Below are 20,092 nucleotides of genomic sequence, written 5' to 3' on the forward strand. Positions count from 1 at the left end.
CAATGGATATGTATTTTTTTTATACAGATCAGAGGCACAACCCCAAAGAAACGAAAGCAGAAAAGAAACCAAAAGAGAGAAAACCAGAAAAGAGAAAACCATAAAACAGACAATAGAGGACTAATCAGCGAAAACCATATCAAGGTTTATGAGACCCTTGGCTATTTGCTGGTTTCGTTTATTGTTTTTGCTAAAACCAGTGAAAAATCAACAGAGGTGGCTACTTTTATTTTATTTTTTTAACTAAGATTGGAAGGAGATGTGAAATGTGAATATTAGGATTTTGGAACATTTGAGCCACTTCAATCTTTTTTCAACTCAATGGGCCAAATCTAACCTCACTCTTCTTGTAGCCCCATATAGAAAAAATTAATAATTTTGAAATGACTTTTATATTTTCATTTTTTTTCATGTATCATATTTTCTTCTATTCATATGTATGCAACTTTATTTTTATTTATTAATTTATTTATGGTAATATGTTCATATTCATTTTAATTTAAAATAAAGAATTTATAATCAGTATCCCCAAATTAATAATTAATATATATATGGGTCATGCGGTTGAACTAATGTCCCAATACTCCTACCCATTCAATAACCGGGTTATATATATATATATATTGAATTGAATTGAATATTAAGCTGGCACGCGACATTCCTCTTTTATTGAACTTTTTTATTTTATTTTGCTATCCTTACATTGATTATTTAATTGATGCATCCAATTTTGTTAAACTCATTTAAAGGTTATTTTCTCATTTATTTTCTTTATTTCCAAATATTTAATTTAATAATTATCAATATTTTATAAAGAAGTAATATATAACCATATTATTATTATTATTATTAATTTTTAAGTTTAACTTTGTACCCTTTTTTTGGTATCCTAGTTGGGGACAACCCCCTAGACAGGCTAAAAAGAAGCAATACAACGAGTCTTATCGAAACCACCTAAGTCTGCTAAATATAATAGATAAATACCAAAGGGGGGGTCCAGGAAAGAACAAAAGTCTTCCTGTGCTGGGTTCACCAAATGAAAGTTTGAGAGTCAATGTACACAACAATTCCCTTCTCTGTACGTATGTTTTACCTTCACTATCCAATCTCTGTTCAATAATGCCTATATACGAGTAATAAGATGAGACTCACAGGCTGATCCACCCCTTTTGGTGAGCCACGTGTTGCAGTTTTAGAGTCACTTTCAATAATCACCCTTCTCCAGCCACCCTCCTAAGCAATTTGAATTACCTTTAAGATCCCCCACAATTTTGTCACTATGGCACTGCAATATCTTATCCGAAAGCATAAACTTTTTAGCCACCTCAAGCACTGTCCCTTATCACTCCCCGACATGAGCCAACCCCGAATTACCTTTTGCGGCACCACCAGTATTTACTTTAACCCATCCCACATCCGGAAATTGCCAGGGGATTGAAATCTCAATTTTGTCAGTACAAAGATTACCATTTGTTGTCCTTCTAGCTACAGCCTAAATGTCACTCTATTGGCTTAAAATAAATTATAATTATATGCATTATGTAGGCTTTGTCCTCTATGAATCTTCTCTTCCTCCATTTCCAAATTACCCAAATAGTAGCTGCAAATATAGTATTCCATGGAATATCCCTATCATCCACGGTTTCCAATTGAAGATTGGATATGATCGATCTATTTCTTGTCTATCATTGTGAAAAATATGGGGCAAAATATTTGGGCCTTAATCTTCTCCAAATGAGACGAATACAACAACAATCACAAAGAGCATGCATCAAAGATTCTTCTTCCACGTTACACAGCATGCGTAAAGCATCGCCTATGTGCATATTGGCTAGTCCCTTCTTTGTTGGCAACCTTTGATCAGCCACCTTCCACAAAAGAGCTGAATCCTATGAGGACCTTTCCAACTCCAGATAGTTTTCCATATAACATAATTATCACTTACATGAGCTTGATCTGCTAAAATTTTATAGATACCTTTTATTGAGATTTCACCTTGTGCGGGTAAATTCCAAATTAGCTTACCATGCCATCTTGCTGGTGGGGAGGGGGCAAGACACTTCTAATGATTTGTACATCATCATTAGATAGCCAATTGGACAACATCACCATATCCCATTCCCCAGCATCATTGATGTAATCAGCAACCCTCTTCGATGCCTCCTCCCAAGGAATTGGACATCGAGTCCTATCTATAAGTCTCCCAATATTGGGTGTCTATCTCTCCTGCCAAAACTTCACCTGCTTGCTGTCTGCTAGTTCCCAAACAGAATGCTTGTCCATTATCCCCCAAACAAAACAAATATTTTTCCAGAATGTTGAGTTTCAATTTTTGAACGAAAAAGGTCCATACTTGTTTGATCGGGGCATATTTGGATTTTAGCAATTTCACCTACAAAGCTTGAGGATTGGAATAAATACTCCAAGCTAACTTTGTTGAGATATATAGTCTCACATTGATTGGATGGACAACTAATATGGCCTTTATAAAGCCTTGGGCACTCCCACCCTTTGAGCTAGCTTTTGGGGTGGTGTATCGCAAGGTTCTTTACATGATATCAAAGCTTGAGCCCTCACTGCCTCCCACTTTAAAAAAGTGGAATTAAAAATAAAAAGCACAAAAAGGTAAACCAAAAATTGGGCCTGTGCAATTCCACGCTTCTAGCCCAAAGGGCTCTTGCGTGAGGCGGCGTGTTGAGATATATAGTCCCACATTGATTGTGTGGGCAACTAATGTGGCCTTTATACGGTCTTGGGCACTCACACCCTTTGAGCTAGCTTTTGGGTGGTGTATCCCAAGGTTCTTTACATAGTCCCACATTGATTGGATGAGCAACTAATATGGCCTTTATAAGACCTTGGGCACTCACACCCTTTGAGCTAGCTTTTGGGATGGTATATCCCAAGGTTCTTTACATGGCATCAGAGCCTCATCGTCCCCCACTTTAAAAGTGGAATTAAAATAAAATGCACAAAAAGGTAAACCAAAAATTGGGCCTGTGGGACTATGTAAAGGCCATATTACTTTCATAAGTTTTTCCATTCCGTTTAACTTTGGACTTTTTTTTTTTTTTTTTTTTGATAACATTAACTTTGGACTTTTAGTGAAATAGAATCAAATCAGATACTTATTTATTGATTGTTAGAAATCTTGATTAATAATAAAAGTGAATCCCTATACTAATTTAAAAAAAAAATGATGAAATATATTTTAGTTAACAACTTTGTGAATATGATTAGTGAATTATATAATGTTGAACTTTGACTTCAGGTATATACTCATAAATAAATAATTAAAAAATAACATATAAATTAGGAAATTGTTATCTTCTTTTTAAAATAATACAAAAAATAAATATAATTAAATAATCCCTAATAAATATTTTTAGGATCCTAAGACTCTTTGTTTATTCTTGTAGTTGTAGCTAGCTGCCTACCTCCTTCGCCTGGCTAAGTGGCTCCTATTACATGAAAGCCGATTCAATAATTTAAATTGGAAAACATGATGCATGCAATTGGACGGCACTTTTTCCTTCTTTATTCTTGGCCTCTTAACGTCACGACTCACGGGACGGTGCCAAGTAGTGGCGTTGTCGACGATCACAGCAGTACTTAGGATTTTCAAATTATAATATCCATCGCACGCTTTGTTTTTCTCTTTTTTTAATCTGCGCATGATTTGGTTTATTATTATATTGAATCCGGGTGAGTTATTATTCTACAATTATTTCGGTGACGTTTGCGGCCATGATCCACTCAAATTGGACTAATAAATTAAGGAGGATCTGATTTCGCATTTTACTCGAAGCACAACCAAAAAGAAAATTATATATATTTGATATTTCCTCCCTTTATGCTGTATACTTCTTCCATTTATATGTTTTATCGAACTCTTAAAAATTCTTTTTTAAAAGTAACATTGAGAAACTTTTAACCAATTTGTTTTCTCGTTTTTGCTTTCCTATACACTTTTCACCAAATGGTTTAGCTCGAAGGCACTTTTTTCATAAAAATAAAATATATCCTTTTCAGTATTTTCTTAAAAAAAAAAGTAACATGTTTGTCGGAGAATCGTATGTATTCAGATAAGTGAAGAACAATTTTAATTTTAAAATTAAAAACTGAATGACTTTTAAAAAATAATTACATGTGAAAAAAATTATGAAATAGACACTACATATTATAAATACTTCATTTAACGTTAATGATGTTCACCTATCATTTTGGTTCTTTAATATAATTACTTTCTATTACCATATACTTGTCCCTCATGGATAATATGTACTCTAAAAGTTTATTCACAATTGTCTATGAGAAAATATTTTCTCATGAGAGTTATTTTCTTCTACTAGTGACTCTTTGATTTTTGTACAATATTTTCTTTTGTTTTTTTATTATTTTAATAGATGTGGGCCCCACGTAAGATGTGTCTACAACATGAGATTTTTTTTTCCTACTGGATGAGAAAATCGAAACCCTTGTCTATATATATAGTGTTCATGTCTTAAAAGGTGCGGATCTTCTCCCATTTGTATTATTTCACTGATTGTCTATGTATAGGGTTCATGTCTTAAAAGTAGAGCCAGCAAAACGGGCTCAGCTCGGCGGGCCAACCCGCCCAACCCGTCAAACGGGGCAGGGCGGGCTGAGTTTTTCAACTCATCTCAAAAGCAGGGCAGACAGACTCATTTTTTGACAGGTTGATGGCGTGCCGAGGTGGATCAGTGTAAAATAGGCTCAGGCTGGCGGGCCAACCCGCCCAACTCACCAAACGGGACAGGACGGACTGAGTTTTTCAGCCCACTTTCAAAAGCGGGACGGGGCAGACTACCTCATTTTTTGGCAAATTTATAGCGGGGTGGGACGGGGCAGGGCGGGCCACCCACTTTGACACCTCTACTTAAAAGTTAGGCCCAATAAACTATTACAAAAAAAAATTGTATATAAAAAAAACTATTACAAAATAAGATTAAAATAAAAAATTAGTTAAGACACGTGACCTATTTTCACCTTCTCTCTAAATTACCTTTCTTGTCCTCGATGGAACACGGACAACGATTCGATTTGTTACTCCTCGTCAGTTGTCACTAGGGGTCTAAATAGGCCAGGGCAGGGCAGGCTTTGGCCTTCCTGGCCTAGGCCTACACACAAAAATGTTGAGCCTATCTAGCCTATGAGCTTATCAAAGGCTTAGTTTAAAGGCCAAGCCTGCCCTGTTATTAAAAAATAAAAAGCCTACATGGCCTGTGAGGCCTTTTAGGCCTACCATATTGCATATTAAATTTAAAAAAAAAAATGAAATAATTAAACAATATTTCTAGCATGTGTCCAAATTATTAAAATTCTACAACAGATTTTTTAACAAGAACACATATTATAAAAATTCATGACAACAAAGATTGAATTTTTCTTGGCATACTAAAACAAAAGCAATTAGGTTATCTAACTTTTAGAATAAATAAATAAATATATAAAATATTTTTTTTATTTAAATATTAAGCAGGCCGGCCTACAGGCTAAAAGGCCAGGCATTTTATGTTTAGCCTACGGCCTTGTTTCTAAACAGGCTCATGTACAAGCCTTAACCTACTCTTCTTACCTCGTAGGCCAGGACAGGCCAGGCTTTTCGTAGGCCAGGCTATAGGCCCCTGTAGGCTGGCTTGGCCCATTTACACCCCTAGTTGTCACTCCTCTCCTCTCTTAGACCCCGAAAGCCCTCCTCTCCGCCGGCAGAAACAAAAGAATAACTTAATTCTCCTTATCATTGGGGAACTCCTCGGGACAATTAACACGGATTCTTCCCTAGGTTCGTAAGACTTCAACTAACTAAAAAGAAATTGAAGTAATTTTAGGATACTAGAAGCTTTGAATTAAAAAAGAAAAAATGACTACTACGATATATATATGGGGAATATTACTCTCATTTCATAGGAGGCATCTTATCTCATTTTCTCTCACTTCGATTTCCGCACCTCACCTTTTTTTTTTCTTTCTTCTTATAATGGTGGGACCCACCTATTTTCTCTCTACAACATAAGATAATTATCTTATGTAAAAGGAGATTAATAAAACCCTATATATATATATATATATATATATATATATAATCCACATAAAAGCATTACACATTATAAAGAAAAATAAAATAAAATAAAATATGAATAAGAATATATAATAGGACAGAAGAGAATAAAAAGGTAAGAAAAATAAATAAATGAATAGATAAATAAATAAAATAAAATAAAATAACATAAAGAGAGATATAGGAAAAAAGAAAAACAAAAACAAAATAGATAGGAGAAAAAGATTGAAAAGAAAAGTGGAATAAAAGAAAAGAAGAAAGAGGAAAGAAAGGGGGAGATAAAGAGAAAAAAATTAAAAAAGAACCGTCTAGTGAAATGTAGGAATAAAGATGGGTTTTATATTCTATTATGTTTATAGATTTTCTTTACTCGGTCTTGAAGACACATTATTTATCAATTATATCTCATTTCATTAGTCTTATTTTACTACCTCCTTCAAATAAGTTTTGATATACTTCTACTTCTATTTTTTTTTATATCAAAGTCTTAGTAACAAACCTTTATTCATATGAGAGCCTTCTTATTACATGCTTAAACAACTTCAATTTATATTCTGTCGTGATATGAAATATATAATAACATGTTTAATATGCAACAATAATTTTGTAAGTCAAAAGAAAAAAGCAGAATATGATTATCAATGGAATGGTCAGTGAATACATAATATTGATCATCGATGAGCTATTACCGTTTTATTTTAAGGGAAATTATTATCTCATTTTACATGAGATAATTATCTCATACTATTTTTACATAAAAAATTATGTCACCATTTTTCTAAGGGAAAAAGATCCCTCCTTTTTTTTTTTTTGATAACAAAAAATCCCTCCTTTAACAGGAAAACAAAGCAACATTCTTGCTGATCCATCGATAAATGTGTAAGCATTCCTTTTGTTTTTTAATTTTTGTTCGATAGTGGAGCCCACCAAAGTTCGTGTCTGTAGGACTTTTATTTCTTGTCCTGTTAAAGGAGGGATGTATTTTCCTTTTTTTAATATGTGATGAATCCCATCACATTATGTATCTATAGTAGGAGATAGCTATCTCTAACAATACGAGAAAATAAAATCCCTTATTTTAATTACTTTTATCTTTTGAATTGCCATCATTTCATTTCCTTTTTTATCCCTTTTTTTAATAAAAATTTAATAATTCATTAATTTAAGCTCATCTCAGTCGATTAAGATCAGGCTTATGAGAGTTTAACTAAAAACATTACGTTAACATGCTGATCATTATTTTCAATCTCAATATTCGAAACAACTTATATTATATCTCTATCATCCTTTTTTTTTTTTGACAAGAAAAATAAGTTTTTACTACAATACGTAAGCTTATCTCAAACTTAATATATAAAAAATAGTTTACCGAAAAAAAAAAGTTATTGGACATTATGAGACCCGAAATTTAACAATCGAAAAAAGAGAGAAATCTCTTTGAAATCAACGTTTAACCAAACCAATATTACATGCGACTAAGAAGTCCTTATCATCATTATTGAATTATTTTCTTGTAGCCCCTTGTACAATCCAAATTTGCGTAGAGCATAGACAGAGGGAGGGTTAACATCAAGATACAATAAGTATACCCGTTTTTGACATTTAATTTCAGAAGGACGAAAATGAAAGAAACCAGGTGATTGGTTAAGAATCTGAAGGAGACTTGAGATAGCCAATGGGTGGACACCACAACGAAAATCACTTCTGACCTTTACTTATTTGTTTTAAAGCTACAGCACCTACAGTCCAGCAAAGGAAAACGGACATACCAACGTCAAAAGTTCAAACTGCATAAATGATTGACAAGGCAACTCATTAGAGCTCAGCCAAACGCGTATCAGTCACATTAAATGATGATAAAGAACAAACACAAATTATACACAATGAAGCACCCCAAACAAACGACAACCTTTTACATTTGTCATGGATTACGCTTCACACAAGTTCATCACGTGCAGGTTATAAAAATATATATAAGTGAAATTCTATTTGTAAAAATAAAAACAGGGTAAAGCCAATTATTAATTTTTGGTCTTCAGATTACTGAATGTCTGAATTAGCAACATGAGGTTTTTTTTTTTTTTTTTTTAAATAAAAAGCTCTAATCCAAATAAACCTACAGTGAGAAGCAGAATTACTACTTTCAAAATGGATTAGTTGGTCCCATTAGGTTCTAGTCCATGTAGATTAGAGTCAAAAAATTTACAGAGCCAAATGACACTCTTAATAATAAAGGCTTGCACAAACAAAAATTCTATGGGCAAGAGCTGGCCAGCGGGCCGTTCAAAATTATAATTTCATAAAATTTTATTTTATTTTATCATATTTAATACATTAACAATTATTTTGAGAGTTTGCTTTTTCTGCAATTACTACAGATAAAATATCTGCAGTAAGCCAACACGATGTTATTTTGGAGCAGAAATCATGGTATTTTTATAATTTTAATTTATTTCAGGATTATAATAGTCTTTATTTTAAAAAATTATAAAATTTCAATACCAAAATGACGTCGTTTTGAGAATAAATGCAGATAACTTATCTGCATTAACTGTAGAAATATTTTTTTCCTTATTTTAATAAATAAATATTTAACAAATTTTAAATTTTTATAATTTTTTAATAAAATAATATCTATACACAAATATACAAATAAAAATGTAAACAAAATTTTAATTTAGGTAAAATTTTGATACTACCTTTACTAAATTCGTTGTTAAAGGATATTATCAAATAAATATTTTCTCTATCAAAAAATATATCAGAACAAAGTAATTATAGTGAAAAACCAAAAGTAGCGATAAAAAATAATCTTAATATAAATAACTGCTCTTAGTATGCTATATATTTAAAAGTTAAATAATTGATTTTCTTCAACTATTATAATTAAAAAAATATTTTTAATTATTATTATCTACTAAATTACCAAAGTGCATTGTATCCAGTATCTTTCAGTGCAAATTTAGATATATAACATGCTTAAACATCAATATAAAATTTCATTTTTACTGATGTGCAGATGAAATTCTCTGTTTTAACATGTCACTGTTGAAAAATTCATTTTTACTTATATTATATTTAAATTTATATATTTTTATATAATAAAAATTTTGATGAAGTAAAAAATTTGGCATGCGGTTTGGTCCTAACCAAACCTGCTAATTTACAGGACTTTCAGGGTTAGAGAAAAAAAAAAAAAAAAGTCCTACTACAAAAAGACTCTAATTTGTTAAGACTAAATATATAACTCTGTGGGCTGATTTGCAGGCTTCAACCTAGTTTGACACTGCATCTAGGTACTTTTATTTGCTACAAGGATTACAATATTAGGGTTAAAAGGGCTGTCATCTTGTCTATTTGGGCATTTCAAATGATGATAAAAAAAAAAAACAAATTACACAATGAAGTACCCCAAACAATCGACAATCTTTCCGTCATGGTTTGTGCGTCATGCACACACAAGTTATTCAGTTCACAAAAAATTATATGAGTGAAATACTACTTATATAAATAAACATATTCACTTTACATTGAAAAGTAGGACTAAAGACCGAAATCTCAAACCTCTTTTTATGAAGAAGAGTGATTGATTTCATTTATGAAAAGGATGAAATAATACACAAGCGGAATCAAATCGCCATACGCTTTTTGTATTGCAAGATTTACTTTGAATTTATGTGAAGTCATATCAACAGTATTGTATACAAATTATCACCGGTGAAATGAGGGAAGGGTTAATGGTCGTTTGGATAAGTTTTTAAAAAAATAATTTTTTATGCATTGTTTTTTTTTTAAAATAATTTTTTTAAAAAAGTAAAATTATTTTATGTTTGGATGTATGATCTGAAAATCAATTTTACATAAAAAAAATGTTTCGATGTTAAAATAAAAAAAAAACACTTTTTATATATAAAATTATAATAAAGGAGAGATAAAATAACATAATTGTAGGATAAGTAGAGATAAAATAGATATGATAAGATAAGATTAAAATTGTATTTTAAAAATTTATATTATCTTTTTTTCAAAAAAAAAAATTATATTATCTTTTAATTTCTGTTTTTTTTCAAAAGCAACCAATTACTAGCTATAAAAAAAACAGTATTTTAACTTTTATTTTAAATTTTATTTTTTAAAAAGTTGTTATCCAAACATTTAAAAATTCTCAAAAGAATTTTTATTTAAAAAAAAAAAAACTTTTTTAAGAATAAAAGCCCATCTAATCGGGCATTTAAGAGGGTCGTTCAACTCCTTCAAATTTATATAAATCTTTAAATGAATATTATTTCTAACTTGTTGATCATATATCTAATGCTAGTCTCCTTCAAAGTTTCAAAAAATATGTAATTGTAAGTATCATTTATATTTATTTATTTTATCATATAATTAAAAGGAAAAAATTTGCCTCCTTAAAAATAATTTCTGACTTCTCCATTGCAAATCGTATGAAAAAGGCACAGTTCCACGTATACTTTTATTTCTTTGTAAACTTAATATTGCCCTTTTATGTACTTATTTAACCGACGATTTTGTACTAATTCAGGTGATTTTTGTTGAGTTTCATCTTTGCTATATGGACTAAACCCAATTCCTGGGCCAGTGAGTAGGACTCAATGGCTTGATTCCAGCCCAACTAGTTTGGCCCAAATCCGATACGAAGACTGTTTCAGCTCACTCCGACTTGGCAGAGAGAGAGAGGTGGCTCGAATCAAAGATCGAAGCGAAGGCAGCGCAAGCAAGCAAGCAGCTATTTGTTCTTTCTTTAACGCCCTCTTCGCTTCGCGGTTCACGCTCTTCGCGTTCTCAAATCAAAGCTCTATTCTCTTTTTTTTTTTTTTCTTTCTTTTTTTCTCTGCTTCTTTGCACAACCGCACCAACCTCCATGGCGACAAATACGTTCACCGGAGCAACACTCTCCATGCGCTCTCTCCGTCCTCAGTTGAATCAGAAACCGGTATCATTTTCATTTCCCGTTCGATCCTCCCTCACTCTTTGTAGCGCTTAATTACAACTGCTACTGTGCGCTTTGCTTTACTTTTCTTTCCTTTTCGCAATGATTGATCTATTTACAAAAGTTTCCGAATATTTGTTTATTTGCCTCTCTTTTCATTCTTATTCTCATGTGCAAGTTTTCTCTGAATTCTGTATTCTAGTTCTCTGGAGTTTCGTTTTCAGAAATTATACTTTGTGGTATTGAATACATTAATATCTTTCATTCATTGAGATTGGTTACTATTTGCTCTAATTTGTCAAATGATTTGCATATACACGCAAGTATATACCTCCTGCGTGTGTATCGACATGCGTAGAACATGTTCTGTGGAAAAAACCAGGTTGATTTCTCAGGTTGTGTTGTTTTACCGTAAGAAAAGAAAATGTGAGATCCAAGACTTGTATCTATCGAGTGTGCAACAGAACCGTACAGCCTAAGAAAGTGCCTTAGTGCTTATAGCATTTGCTCTATAGTTAAAGAACAATTAACTCGAACATTGTATTTTGTGGTCACCTTGACTCACTTTGCTTGCAAAGCCATATTATGGCTCACTATCCAATTTTGTCAGTGTAGAGTTAAATTGAAGCCAAAAGTTTTGGACCAGAATATGTGAAATACTCTGCATTGCATATCAGGCCAACATCTTGGTGCTCAGTAATAGTTCACTATTATTCTTTAATTAAACAAAAGCAGCGTTAGTATTTTGTTCTTGCTTTGTTCTTTTATATTCATTCTTCAATGAAGTTTCTTTTAATGCATGTGTTGAACAGGCATTCAATTCAATTTCTGGCCCGATGTCTACCTTAATGTCAAGCTATGGGAGAAGGAATGTGTCTTTTAGCTCGCGGCCGCGTTCAGTTCACCTAAGAGTTTCTTGCGCTGTATGTAACTCCTTGTGAAGTGCTTCAACCTTCTTCTTTTAGAGATTTTACATTTTGCCTGCACGGTCACCAAATTACTAGATGATAGATTGCTTGAAACTGTAGTCAATAGTTGATTAAGAGAAATGTGATGGGAAAGATGAAATGGTATTTTCACAGAAAATTAAAAATATAAATATAAATATAAATATAAATATAAAGATGAAATGGTGTGTACATATTTTATAACCTCAGATCGCACATCTTAATTTTCCTTTTATAGTCAATGAGTATCCTTTGTCTCAAATCCCAATTTATCTCTGGCTAATGGAGGCCTTTGTAAGATTAGAGATGGTTTTATCTATTGAAATTGCGGCATCTAGAACCTTTACATTATAATTTTAATTTTATGCAGATATAGCCGTGTGGGTCTTTAACCCTTTTATTGGAGAAGGTTCTTAATTCTCGAACCTTGTGTTTTATGAAATTTCCTGAGGCTTTATAAGACCATGTTTAATGCTGATAGTTTGGTAGTAGTCTAACTTTATCCATATTTCAGTAATCCATATAGATCTGTAAGTTCATATAAATACTTGATTAAATCAACTTGAATCGTGTGATGTTTTTTGAAAATGACTAATATTATCTTGAGGCATCAGACAATTCCAGGATTTCTTTGTTACTGAATACTCTTTAACTGGGGGTGGGGTGGGGTGGGGGGGGGGGGGGGGGTATATCTTCTATTTTCATGCTTACGTTGAATGCCTTGAGCAGGCCAAGCCGCAGACCGTAGAAAAGGTGTGCAAAATAGTAAAGAAGCAGCTGGCTTTAGCAGATGACTCTAATGTTACTGGCGAGTCAAAATTTGCTGCTCTGGGAGCTGATTCACTTGACACGGTAATCAACATCTTGCCGGACATTTCAATTGCTACTGTTTGATGCTCCTTGGAGTTATTTACCAAAATCTGAGTATATAGCCATATCACTTGATTTGATTATTGTGAATTCCATTTACATGCCATGCCCATTAGGTCGAGATTGTGATGGGGCTGGAGGAGGAATTTGGTATCAGCGTTGGAGAGGATAGTGCACAGAGCATCTCAACAGTTCAAGAAGCCGCAGATCTTATTGAGGAGATCATTAGTAAACAAAGTCCTTAAGAGTAAAATGTACCAGATGAAACTAGTAGACATTGTTATCCACAGATTATGGGGTTGTTAGTCTTTAGTGTTTTATCTTCGTACTCTGATATCGCCTTGTTCCATAGGTCTGAAAAGAAAAATAAATTAGCCGAGCCACTTGATTTTTGGGGAATTTTATGAAGGTTGTTTTTTGCATTAGGAAGGTCTTATAAAATTATGTTAATTGTACTTAATGTTATTGAGCAATGTATGCAATCACATAAAATTGCTGCATAAATATATATATGAACATTGATCATTGACGCAATTCCAGTCTGCCTTTGCTTTACAATTAGGATACCTACAATTAGGATACCTGCAGTCCGAGCAGGTAACCTGAATAACATAAACTGTCAAGTAGATCATAAGTCAGTAGTTTTACTAAAATTTACGACATTTTTTATTTTTCTGGGAATTGTATCATTCTTAAATATTGTGTAATAACTATTTCACGGTCTATGAAAGCAGCTGGAGAAAAATACAAGAGGATTCCCAAAGTAGAAGAGTTTTAAATGCAAACTTACCATTACCAAAGAAGTCAAGTGCCTATTTCGTCCTTTATCATTATTTTTCGATCCTTTTTGTGCACTTGGGGTTCGAATTCGAACCAGGTAAGGAACCTTCACTTATTGAACTTGGATCAAGAAAAAGGGAACACCTTTTTTTTATTAGCAATCTAATGTGCCCAATGCTTGAAGCTTTCGAAGCCATAAGTTGGTGATATGTTCTATTCAGGCAATAAATATTTGAATTCTCATCCTGTGCTTATTGACGGACTTTCCAGCCGATGTACAAGAAAATCAAATGTCTTGTACCCAAAAAAATACTCAAAATGAAAATGTCACTTTTGGGTAGGATTGTAATCGGAGTCGAGTTGAACATTTGATACTTACTAACATAGTAAGATAAATAGCGTTATGTAATGACTACCCTGAAAGATCTGCATAAAATCAATAATACTGTTTTACATATGTTAATTGCTTAAAACATGATTGATTGTTCTAGTCTATATTCTTTTTAAAAAAAATTGATTCATTGCACTAACAGACTACCAAAATTCAATATAACCACATATAGAACATGCTAATATAGCATTTACCCGTGGTTGATGTAATCTGGTAAATAACCAAACAGTCAAGGAGCGAAATGTCTCAACAAACATCTTTTTTTAAATTCTATATAAAAATGTGATCTACTAACATATTTACTTTATTTACATACTTCGTGAACGGGATGACCTGCACCTTATTAATCTAATCTAACAGTTGACACCACATCAGTCCCAATCTGCTTCGAAGAAACCAGCATCTTTCATTTCAGAGTAATACACATTGTCCAAGTGCAAATCTTCCTCCTGTAATCAACACAATAAGGAACAATCTCGGTCAGATCAATGAAAGAAGAAAGGATGTCCTAACTCCTAACTACAAACAATACCGAAGTTTGAATAGTAAAAACTGAATGCAGGGCATCAAGTGGAGGGGCATTATGACCTGAAAAAAGTCTGCCAGAAATGTTATATAGAGCAGGGGAAGATAAAAGGCATGGTAACAAACAACTGTGACACGATAGAACCTGTGAACAAAAGTAAACACAAAGCTTTAGAGAAAGATGCCAAAGAAAAAAAAGCTCAAAAGAATTTCTTTTCTGCTAAGCTTAGAGAAGAACCAAACCAGAAGGCAAATGCAGCACCGTTTCCAGTAATCCCACAAGCAAACAACGCAATTGCATTCAAGATGAACATAACAGTAACATACTTATAAAACGCAGGTCTTGCTGCAAAAAAAAGAAAAAGAAAGAAAGATAAATTACTCAATTATAAAACTAATTACATAATATGACAATCCAGACAATTGACTTACCAGGTAACCTTTCTATCCACCTGGAATGATACATGAACAATATCACCCCATAAACAGCGGTAAGCAACAGCTTGTGGACAACCCACAAGTTCCACTTCACGTGATGCGTACTGTCACTGCTGTCAATGAATAATGGGATCCCAAATCCAAACAGATACACAGCCTAACCAACAAGTAAAAAGGTGCAACAATTCATACATAAATCACAAGGACAAAAGCAGGGTTCTAGTGAAAGAATAACCAAACAAAATTACCTTCAACAAGATATCAAAACCAACAATGATCCCAGATATACCAAAAGTTCGTGTCAATGCTTCTAAGCCACTCGCACTATTCCCTTGAAGTAAAAAAGCCAGCAAACTCACTTCAAGAAACAGCATTCCCGAAGTAGTAAAAAGGGATAACAAGTTCCATGCCAACTCTTTCCCAGAAGAGCATTCCCATGACTGAATCAACCAAATTAACAAAAAAAAAAAGCAATTTTAATTTTTAGTATCATTGCATCAACATTCACCAATGCCAGTAAATCATAAAATAACACAACAAAACAAATGCAGAATCCATCGACCACTATATAAATAAATAAAATAACAATTTTTTTTTTTTTTTTGCTTGATTAAAGAAATTGAAGAGAAACATAGGGTGACCTGAAAAGAGCACCAAGCAAGATTGAGGACGCTGACAACCCAGAGGGTGACGTAATACGATATTATGATATAAGAGCGGTCATGTGAGAGCTTGTGGAAGCTCTGTTTAGCTTGCAGTGCCAAGTACAACACGAAGAGAAACGACGCCGTAATCAACACCGCATTGTGCCAGAACCCATGGCACTCGAACACCCAATTGGAGAATCTCCCTGCTAACACTGGGCTTGAAGATTCCGACCCTTGCGTTGCTATTGCTAGCACCGATTGTTGAACCATTTCTCCGACTACTCGGTTTTAAACGGATAAACCCTAATCCCCAATCTCAGAAAGCGAATGGAATGAACTACGGAAAATTGGAATCGAGGAAAAGAATAAGATTAGTTTCTATGTTGTTTGTAGAGTATATCGTGGGATGAGCTTGCGGAACAGTAACATCTGAATATACGGAATCACAGAAACATCGATGGTTGTTATTGTGGTTATGGCATTTCTGTGCTTTGGTTTTGGGTAAGCTTCGGAATTTCTTATTGAACTCCGTGTTATCAATACTTTATTACTAATCATTAATAATAATTTGAATTTTATAAGAGTTACGTTGTAGGAAAAGTGATTGTGTAATGTTATAGAGATTCGTTTTGCGTGCCTTAATTTTTTATTTATTTTTTGATTTTAAAAAATGTGGGCCCCACAAAATGTTGTGAGGGTAGGAAAGTTTGTTGTGTTATGTTAAAGGATAAAATGAAAACCCTAATAATTTATACTTGAAATCGGCCCGGTGAATGATCCGGTTGTGTTATTGGGTCATTGGTTCTTCAATCCGTGGGTCACTGATTGAATTGTATGATTCGGTAATTGTATATAAATCTATAATTTATATTAAAAAAATTATAAAAATACTCAAATAGTTGAAAAAATAATATAAATTCTAAATATTTTAAGGGAAAAAAGTATCTAATGTTACTTTAAATAACTTTATCTAATGTTCATCAAAGCGACGCCGTTTTGGGTTAAAAAATTTAAAAATTAGAATGATAAAGACTATTATAACCCTGAAATAAATTAAAATTATAAAAATACCATAATTTCTGCCCCAAAACGACATCGTTTCGATAAACATTAGATAAAGTTATCTAAAGTAACTTTAGAAAACACAAACTCATATTTTAATATAAAAATAAATGAATTATACATTATTGTCCAATAAAGGATCAAACAAATATATAATGCTTGTTATATTGGTGTTTTAGGTTCGGTAAACGACATCTCTAACTATAAAATCAAAATTTCCTATATAGTGCATAACTGAGATAATATTAAGATGGTAGGTACATAACTTATATAAGTCAATAAATAATAGATCACTCAAATATATCAATTATGATATATTTTTTGGAAAACTTTTTTTTCTTTGAAAATATTTTTTTTTAAAAACCCGAGCCGGGTCACCGAGTTTTCACCAAAACTGGTCGGGTCGCACCGGGTCGTACCGAGTCCGATACTTGACTGATCCAATGTGATAACTGGACCGGTCAGATGACCTCTTCACCGGGTTCCGAGTCGACCTGGCCGGTCCGGTCTGATTTTCACAACATTGATAGATACTTTCTCTTTTTCTTATTACCTCTTACTATCAAATCTCAACCTTTGATTTTCGTCGATCTAACGGTTATAATTTATTATAAATTAATAATTAATAAATAAGTATGACCCAATAAATTACAATCGTTAAATTGACAAAAATCAACGATTAAGATTTAATAATAAAAAATAATAAGAAAAAGAGATAATTACTATAACCGTTCCTAAATAAAATCTCTGTTTTTTCCCCTTCTGATCTAACAATTTTCACTTTCTTTGTTATAGAAAATTTTAAATTTACAGTTGCGTAGATTTGTGAATGTAAAGATGTTAAATTAAATTAAATAGAATTGAAAATTGGATTCGTGTCACGTAAAGTAACATCTTTATTTACTATTGGCATTTTTTTTGGTTTTATAAGAATTATGTTGTAAGAAAAATGATTGTGTTATGTTATAAAACTTCGTTTTACGTGGCGTAATTTTTTTTTTCTTCAAGACAGGCGAGTCCTATAAAATGTTGTGTGTGTAGGAAACTTTTTGTGGTCATGTTAAATAATGAATGTAAATTTCTTCTTTTTTGTTTAAAAGTAACCGCATAATTAATAACATTTTGATTTTATATGTCATTCAGATCCATCTCAGATATTTTTTTAACCCACTTGACGTGCCTTCATTTCTACGTACTACATATTTTAAAATTTTCTATTTTACCTTTAGATTCATCTAAAATGTGACATGAAATCACTGAAGCATTATAGACTTTTTTTTTTTTTTTTTTTTGTAATCAAGCATGATAGACTTTTAAGGTGTATGGAAAGGTAAAATCGAGAAATTTTAAATACTCAAAGTTAGTTTATAAAATATCCGTGTGAGGATCTGTAAGAAATAACGATAGAACAAAATGTTAAATACCTGTCATCCTCTAAAGAAAATATTGACAGTGACGTAAAGGTCAATAAATTTTTCTTTCGAAACTCTTAACAACATTATATTTACAATGGCAACATTATTTTACAGCGGTATAAGTTATATTTTATTTATATTTAATGGCTTTAATTGATTTAATATATGAGTAATTAGATATAAGTGAACAAACAACAAAAATTGAAGCAGATTTTTTTTTTTTTTTGTATCGACGTAAATTAATCCTACTCTCCCTACATATATATGTTTTTGAAGAAAGTATTGCACTGTTTATTTTTTATTTTATTTTTCATATTTGAAAAATCATAAGCGCTATCTGCTCTTGAGAAACTTTGGATGATGATAAAAGAGTGTTTAAAATCAAACTAATTCAATTAGAATTAAAAAAAATTGAGTTAAATATTAAAAAATTTATTTTTAATATTTTTAAATAAAATCGATCTAATTCAAAATAAACTGAGTCTATCTATTTTTAAAAATAATATTTTACATGAAAAGAATTTATAGTATTCATACTCATTTCAGGACATTTCTATTTACACCTTAAGCCAAACTTTATTTCATCTCTTGAATTCGGACATATATTGTAGGATTAAAAATTAAGTATGAATTAATTTAAAATTTAAACTTATTTAAATTAAATTAGATTATATAAAATTTAAATTAAACCAAACTTATTATATTATAAGGAAACCATTTACCTTAAATCGATTTTTATTATTTTTGTCAAAACTAATCAAATTTAACTGTCGATAGAGTGAACCGAAGGCATGGAAGTCACATGTTAAAAAACCATCACTTTTATGCTTGTGGAAGCTTTTTGTACCGGGTGTTATTTCAGGCAGCGTAGCTCTAAACTCTCGTATCCACCGTGTTTAATGATACAAGGAAGAAGTATTATTTAGAGTAAATATTTTTTTTTGGTCTTCAGTAAATTTTACGATGCCCGTTTTAGTCCCTAGCAAATAAAAATGCCCATCGTGGTCCCTAAGAAATTTAAAATGGACTCATTTAGTTGAAATTGTGATCCCTCACAAATTCAAAAAAGACCCCTATTAGCCTCTAAAAGGACTAAAATGAGTTCATTTTGAATTTTTTAATAACCACAATGGACCTTTTGATTTGTTAGGGACTAAAGCGGGCATCGTGAAATTTGCTGAGGAGCAAAAATGATATTTACTCTATTATTTAACATGATTATGTTATATGAGAGAATTTGTGATAATTTCGTCACTCTCTATCCTAATATTTTTGCTTTCTCATCTCTCATCATAATTAATTTGTTTCTGAATAGTTGAAATTCTCTCAAATTATTAAATAAGAGGATTAATTCCCGTCTACCAAATCTACCATAAAATCGGTATGTCACTTTTGTGTAAGATAGTAGTAACATATGTCAAGTTGAACATATTTAAGCTGTATTGTGAAATATGGATATATCCTAATTACCTATTCATGAATCTCTTGATGGATAATGACACAATTATCCTAATAGCATAAGATGATAAAGATAATGAAAATAAAACTTTTATTTTTACAAATAAGAAGTTAAGTCCTACATCAATTAAGAGATCTACACAGTCCAAGTTCAAAAGATAACTCCTATAAATAAAAAAAACTAAAGACCCTCAGGTACACACACTGAATCTCATTTACTACTACTACTAATACTGTGCACACACCCACATTTTAACTATAAGTCAACCAAAATATTTGTCTATAAAATATGTCTGAACGCATACCTTACGATATAATTCTTCGGTTCTCTGAAACCGAACTAGCTGTATAGTAAAGGGTAAGATCTATGGTGTTGTAGCCGATAATGTTACGAAATAGCGGAATATCTGCTAAAAAGAATCTGTATACAATCAATATGTTAACATCCTTTTGTTCAAAATATCAATTGCAAACACATTGATATAATCTAATACAGTCACAAGAGCTTTGAGGAATATTGTGGAGT

The 20,092-nt window shown here is 32.0% G+C and overlaps 2 protein-coding genes across 2 annotated transcripts; one reads left to right on the forward strand and one right to left on the reverse strand.

Annotated features, from left to right (window-relative positions):
- Positions 1-10,785: 10,785 nt before the first annotated feature.
- On the forward strand, positions 10,786-13,372 carry LOC133294779 (acyl carrier protein 1, chloroplastic-like). The gene is made up of 4 exons (XM_061493533.1): positions 10,786-11,036; positions 11,846-11,956; positions 12,710-12,832; positions 12,967-13,372. The coding sequence occupies exons 1-4, from the start codon at positions 10,965-10,967 to the stop codon at positions 13,093-13,095; spliced, it is 435 nt and encodes a 144-aa protein (XP_061349517.1). The 5' UTR covers positions 10,786-10,964; the 3' UTR covers positions 13,096-13,372.
- An 847-nt stretch (positions 13,373-14,219) lies between these two features.
- On the reverse strand, positions 14,220-16,132 carry LOC133294778 (protein CANDIDATE G-PROTEIN COUPLED RECEPTOR 2-like). The gene is made up of 6 exons (XM_061493532.1): positions 15,626-16,132; positions 15,233-15,424; positions 14,979-15,141; positions 14,790-14,892; positions 14,610-14,691; positions 14,220-14,470 (listed from the first exon to the last, which is right to left on the reverse strand). Exons 1-6 carry the CDS (start codon positions 15,899-15,901, stop codon positions 14,393-14,395), a joined length of 894 nt encoding a protein of 297 aa, XP_061349516.1. The 5' UTR covers positions 15,902-16,132; the 3' UTR covers positions 14,220-14,392.
- Positions 16,133-20,092: the final 3,960 nt, after the last annotated feature.

This window comes from Gastrolobium bilobum, unplaced genomic scaffold (genome assembly GCF_033153095.1).
Source record: "Gastrolobium bilobum isolate Gb01-03AN ecotype WA unplaced genomic scaffold, APGP_CSIRO_Gbil_v1 utg3268, whole genome shotgun sequence".
Classification (NCBI taxonomy): domain Eukaryota; kingdom Viridiplantae; phylum Streptophyta; class Magnoliopsida; order Fabales; family Fabaceae; genus Gastrolobium; species Gastrolobium bilobum.

Coding starts and splice junctions, on each gene's coding strand:
- LOC133294779 (XM_061493533.1), top strand. CDS start 10,965: ATGGCGACAAATACGTTCACCGGAGCAACACTCTCCATGCGCTCTCTC. Junction 11,037..11,845: donor CTCAGTTGAATCAGAAACCG/GTATCATTTTCA, acceptor TGTGTTGAACAG/GCATTCAATTCAATTTCTGG. Junction 11,957..12,709: donor ACCTAAGAGTTTCTTGCGCT/GTATGTAACTCC, acceptor TGCCTTGAGCAG/GCCAAGCCGCAGACCGTAGA.
- LOC133294778 (XM_061493532.1), bottom strand. CDS start 15,901: ATGGTTCAACAATCGGTGCTAGCAATAGCAACGCAAGGGTCGGAATCT. Junction 14,692..14,789: donor GGTGCTGCATTTGCCTTCTG/GTTTGGTTCTTC, acceptor TTTTGTTCACAG/GTTCTATCGTGTCACAGTTG. Junction 14,471..14,609: donor TTCTGGCAGACTTTTTTCAG/GTCATAATGCCC, acceptor TGTTGATTACAG/GAGGAAGATTTGCACTTGGA.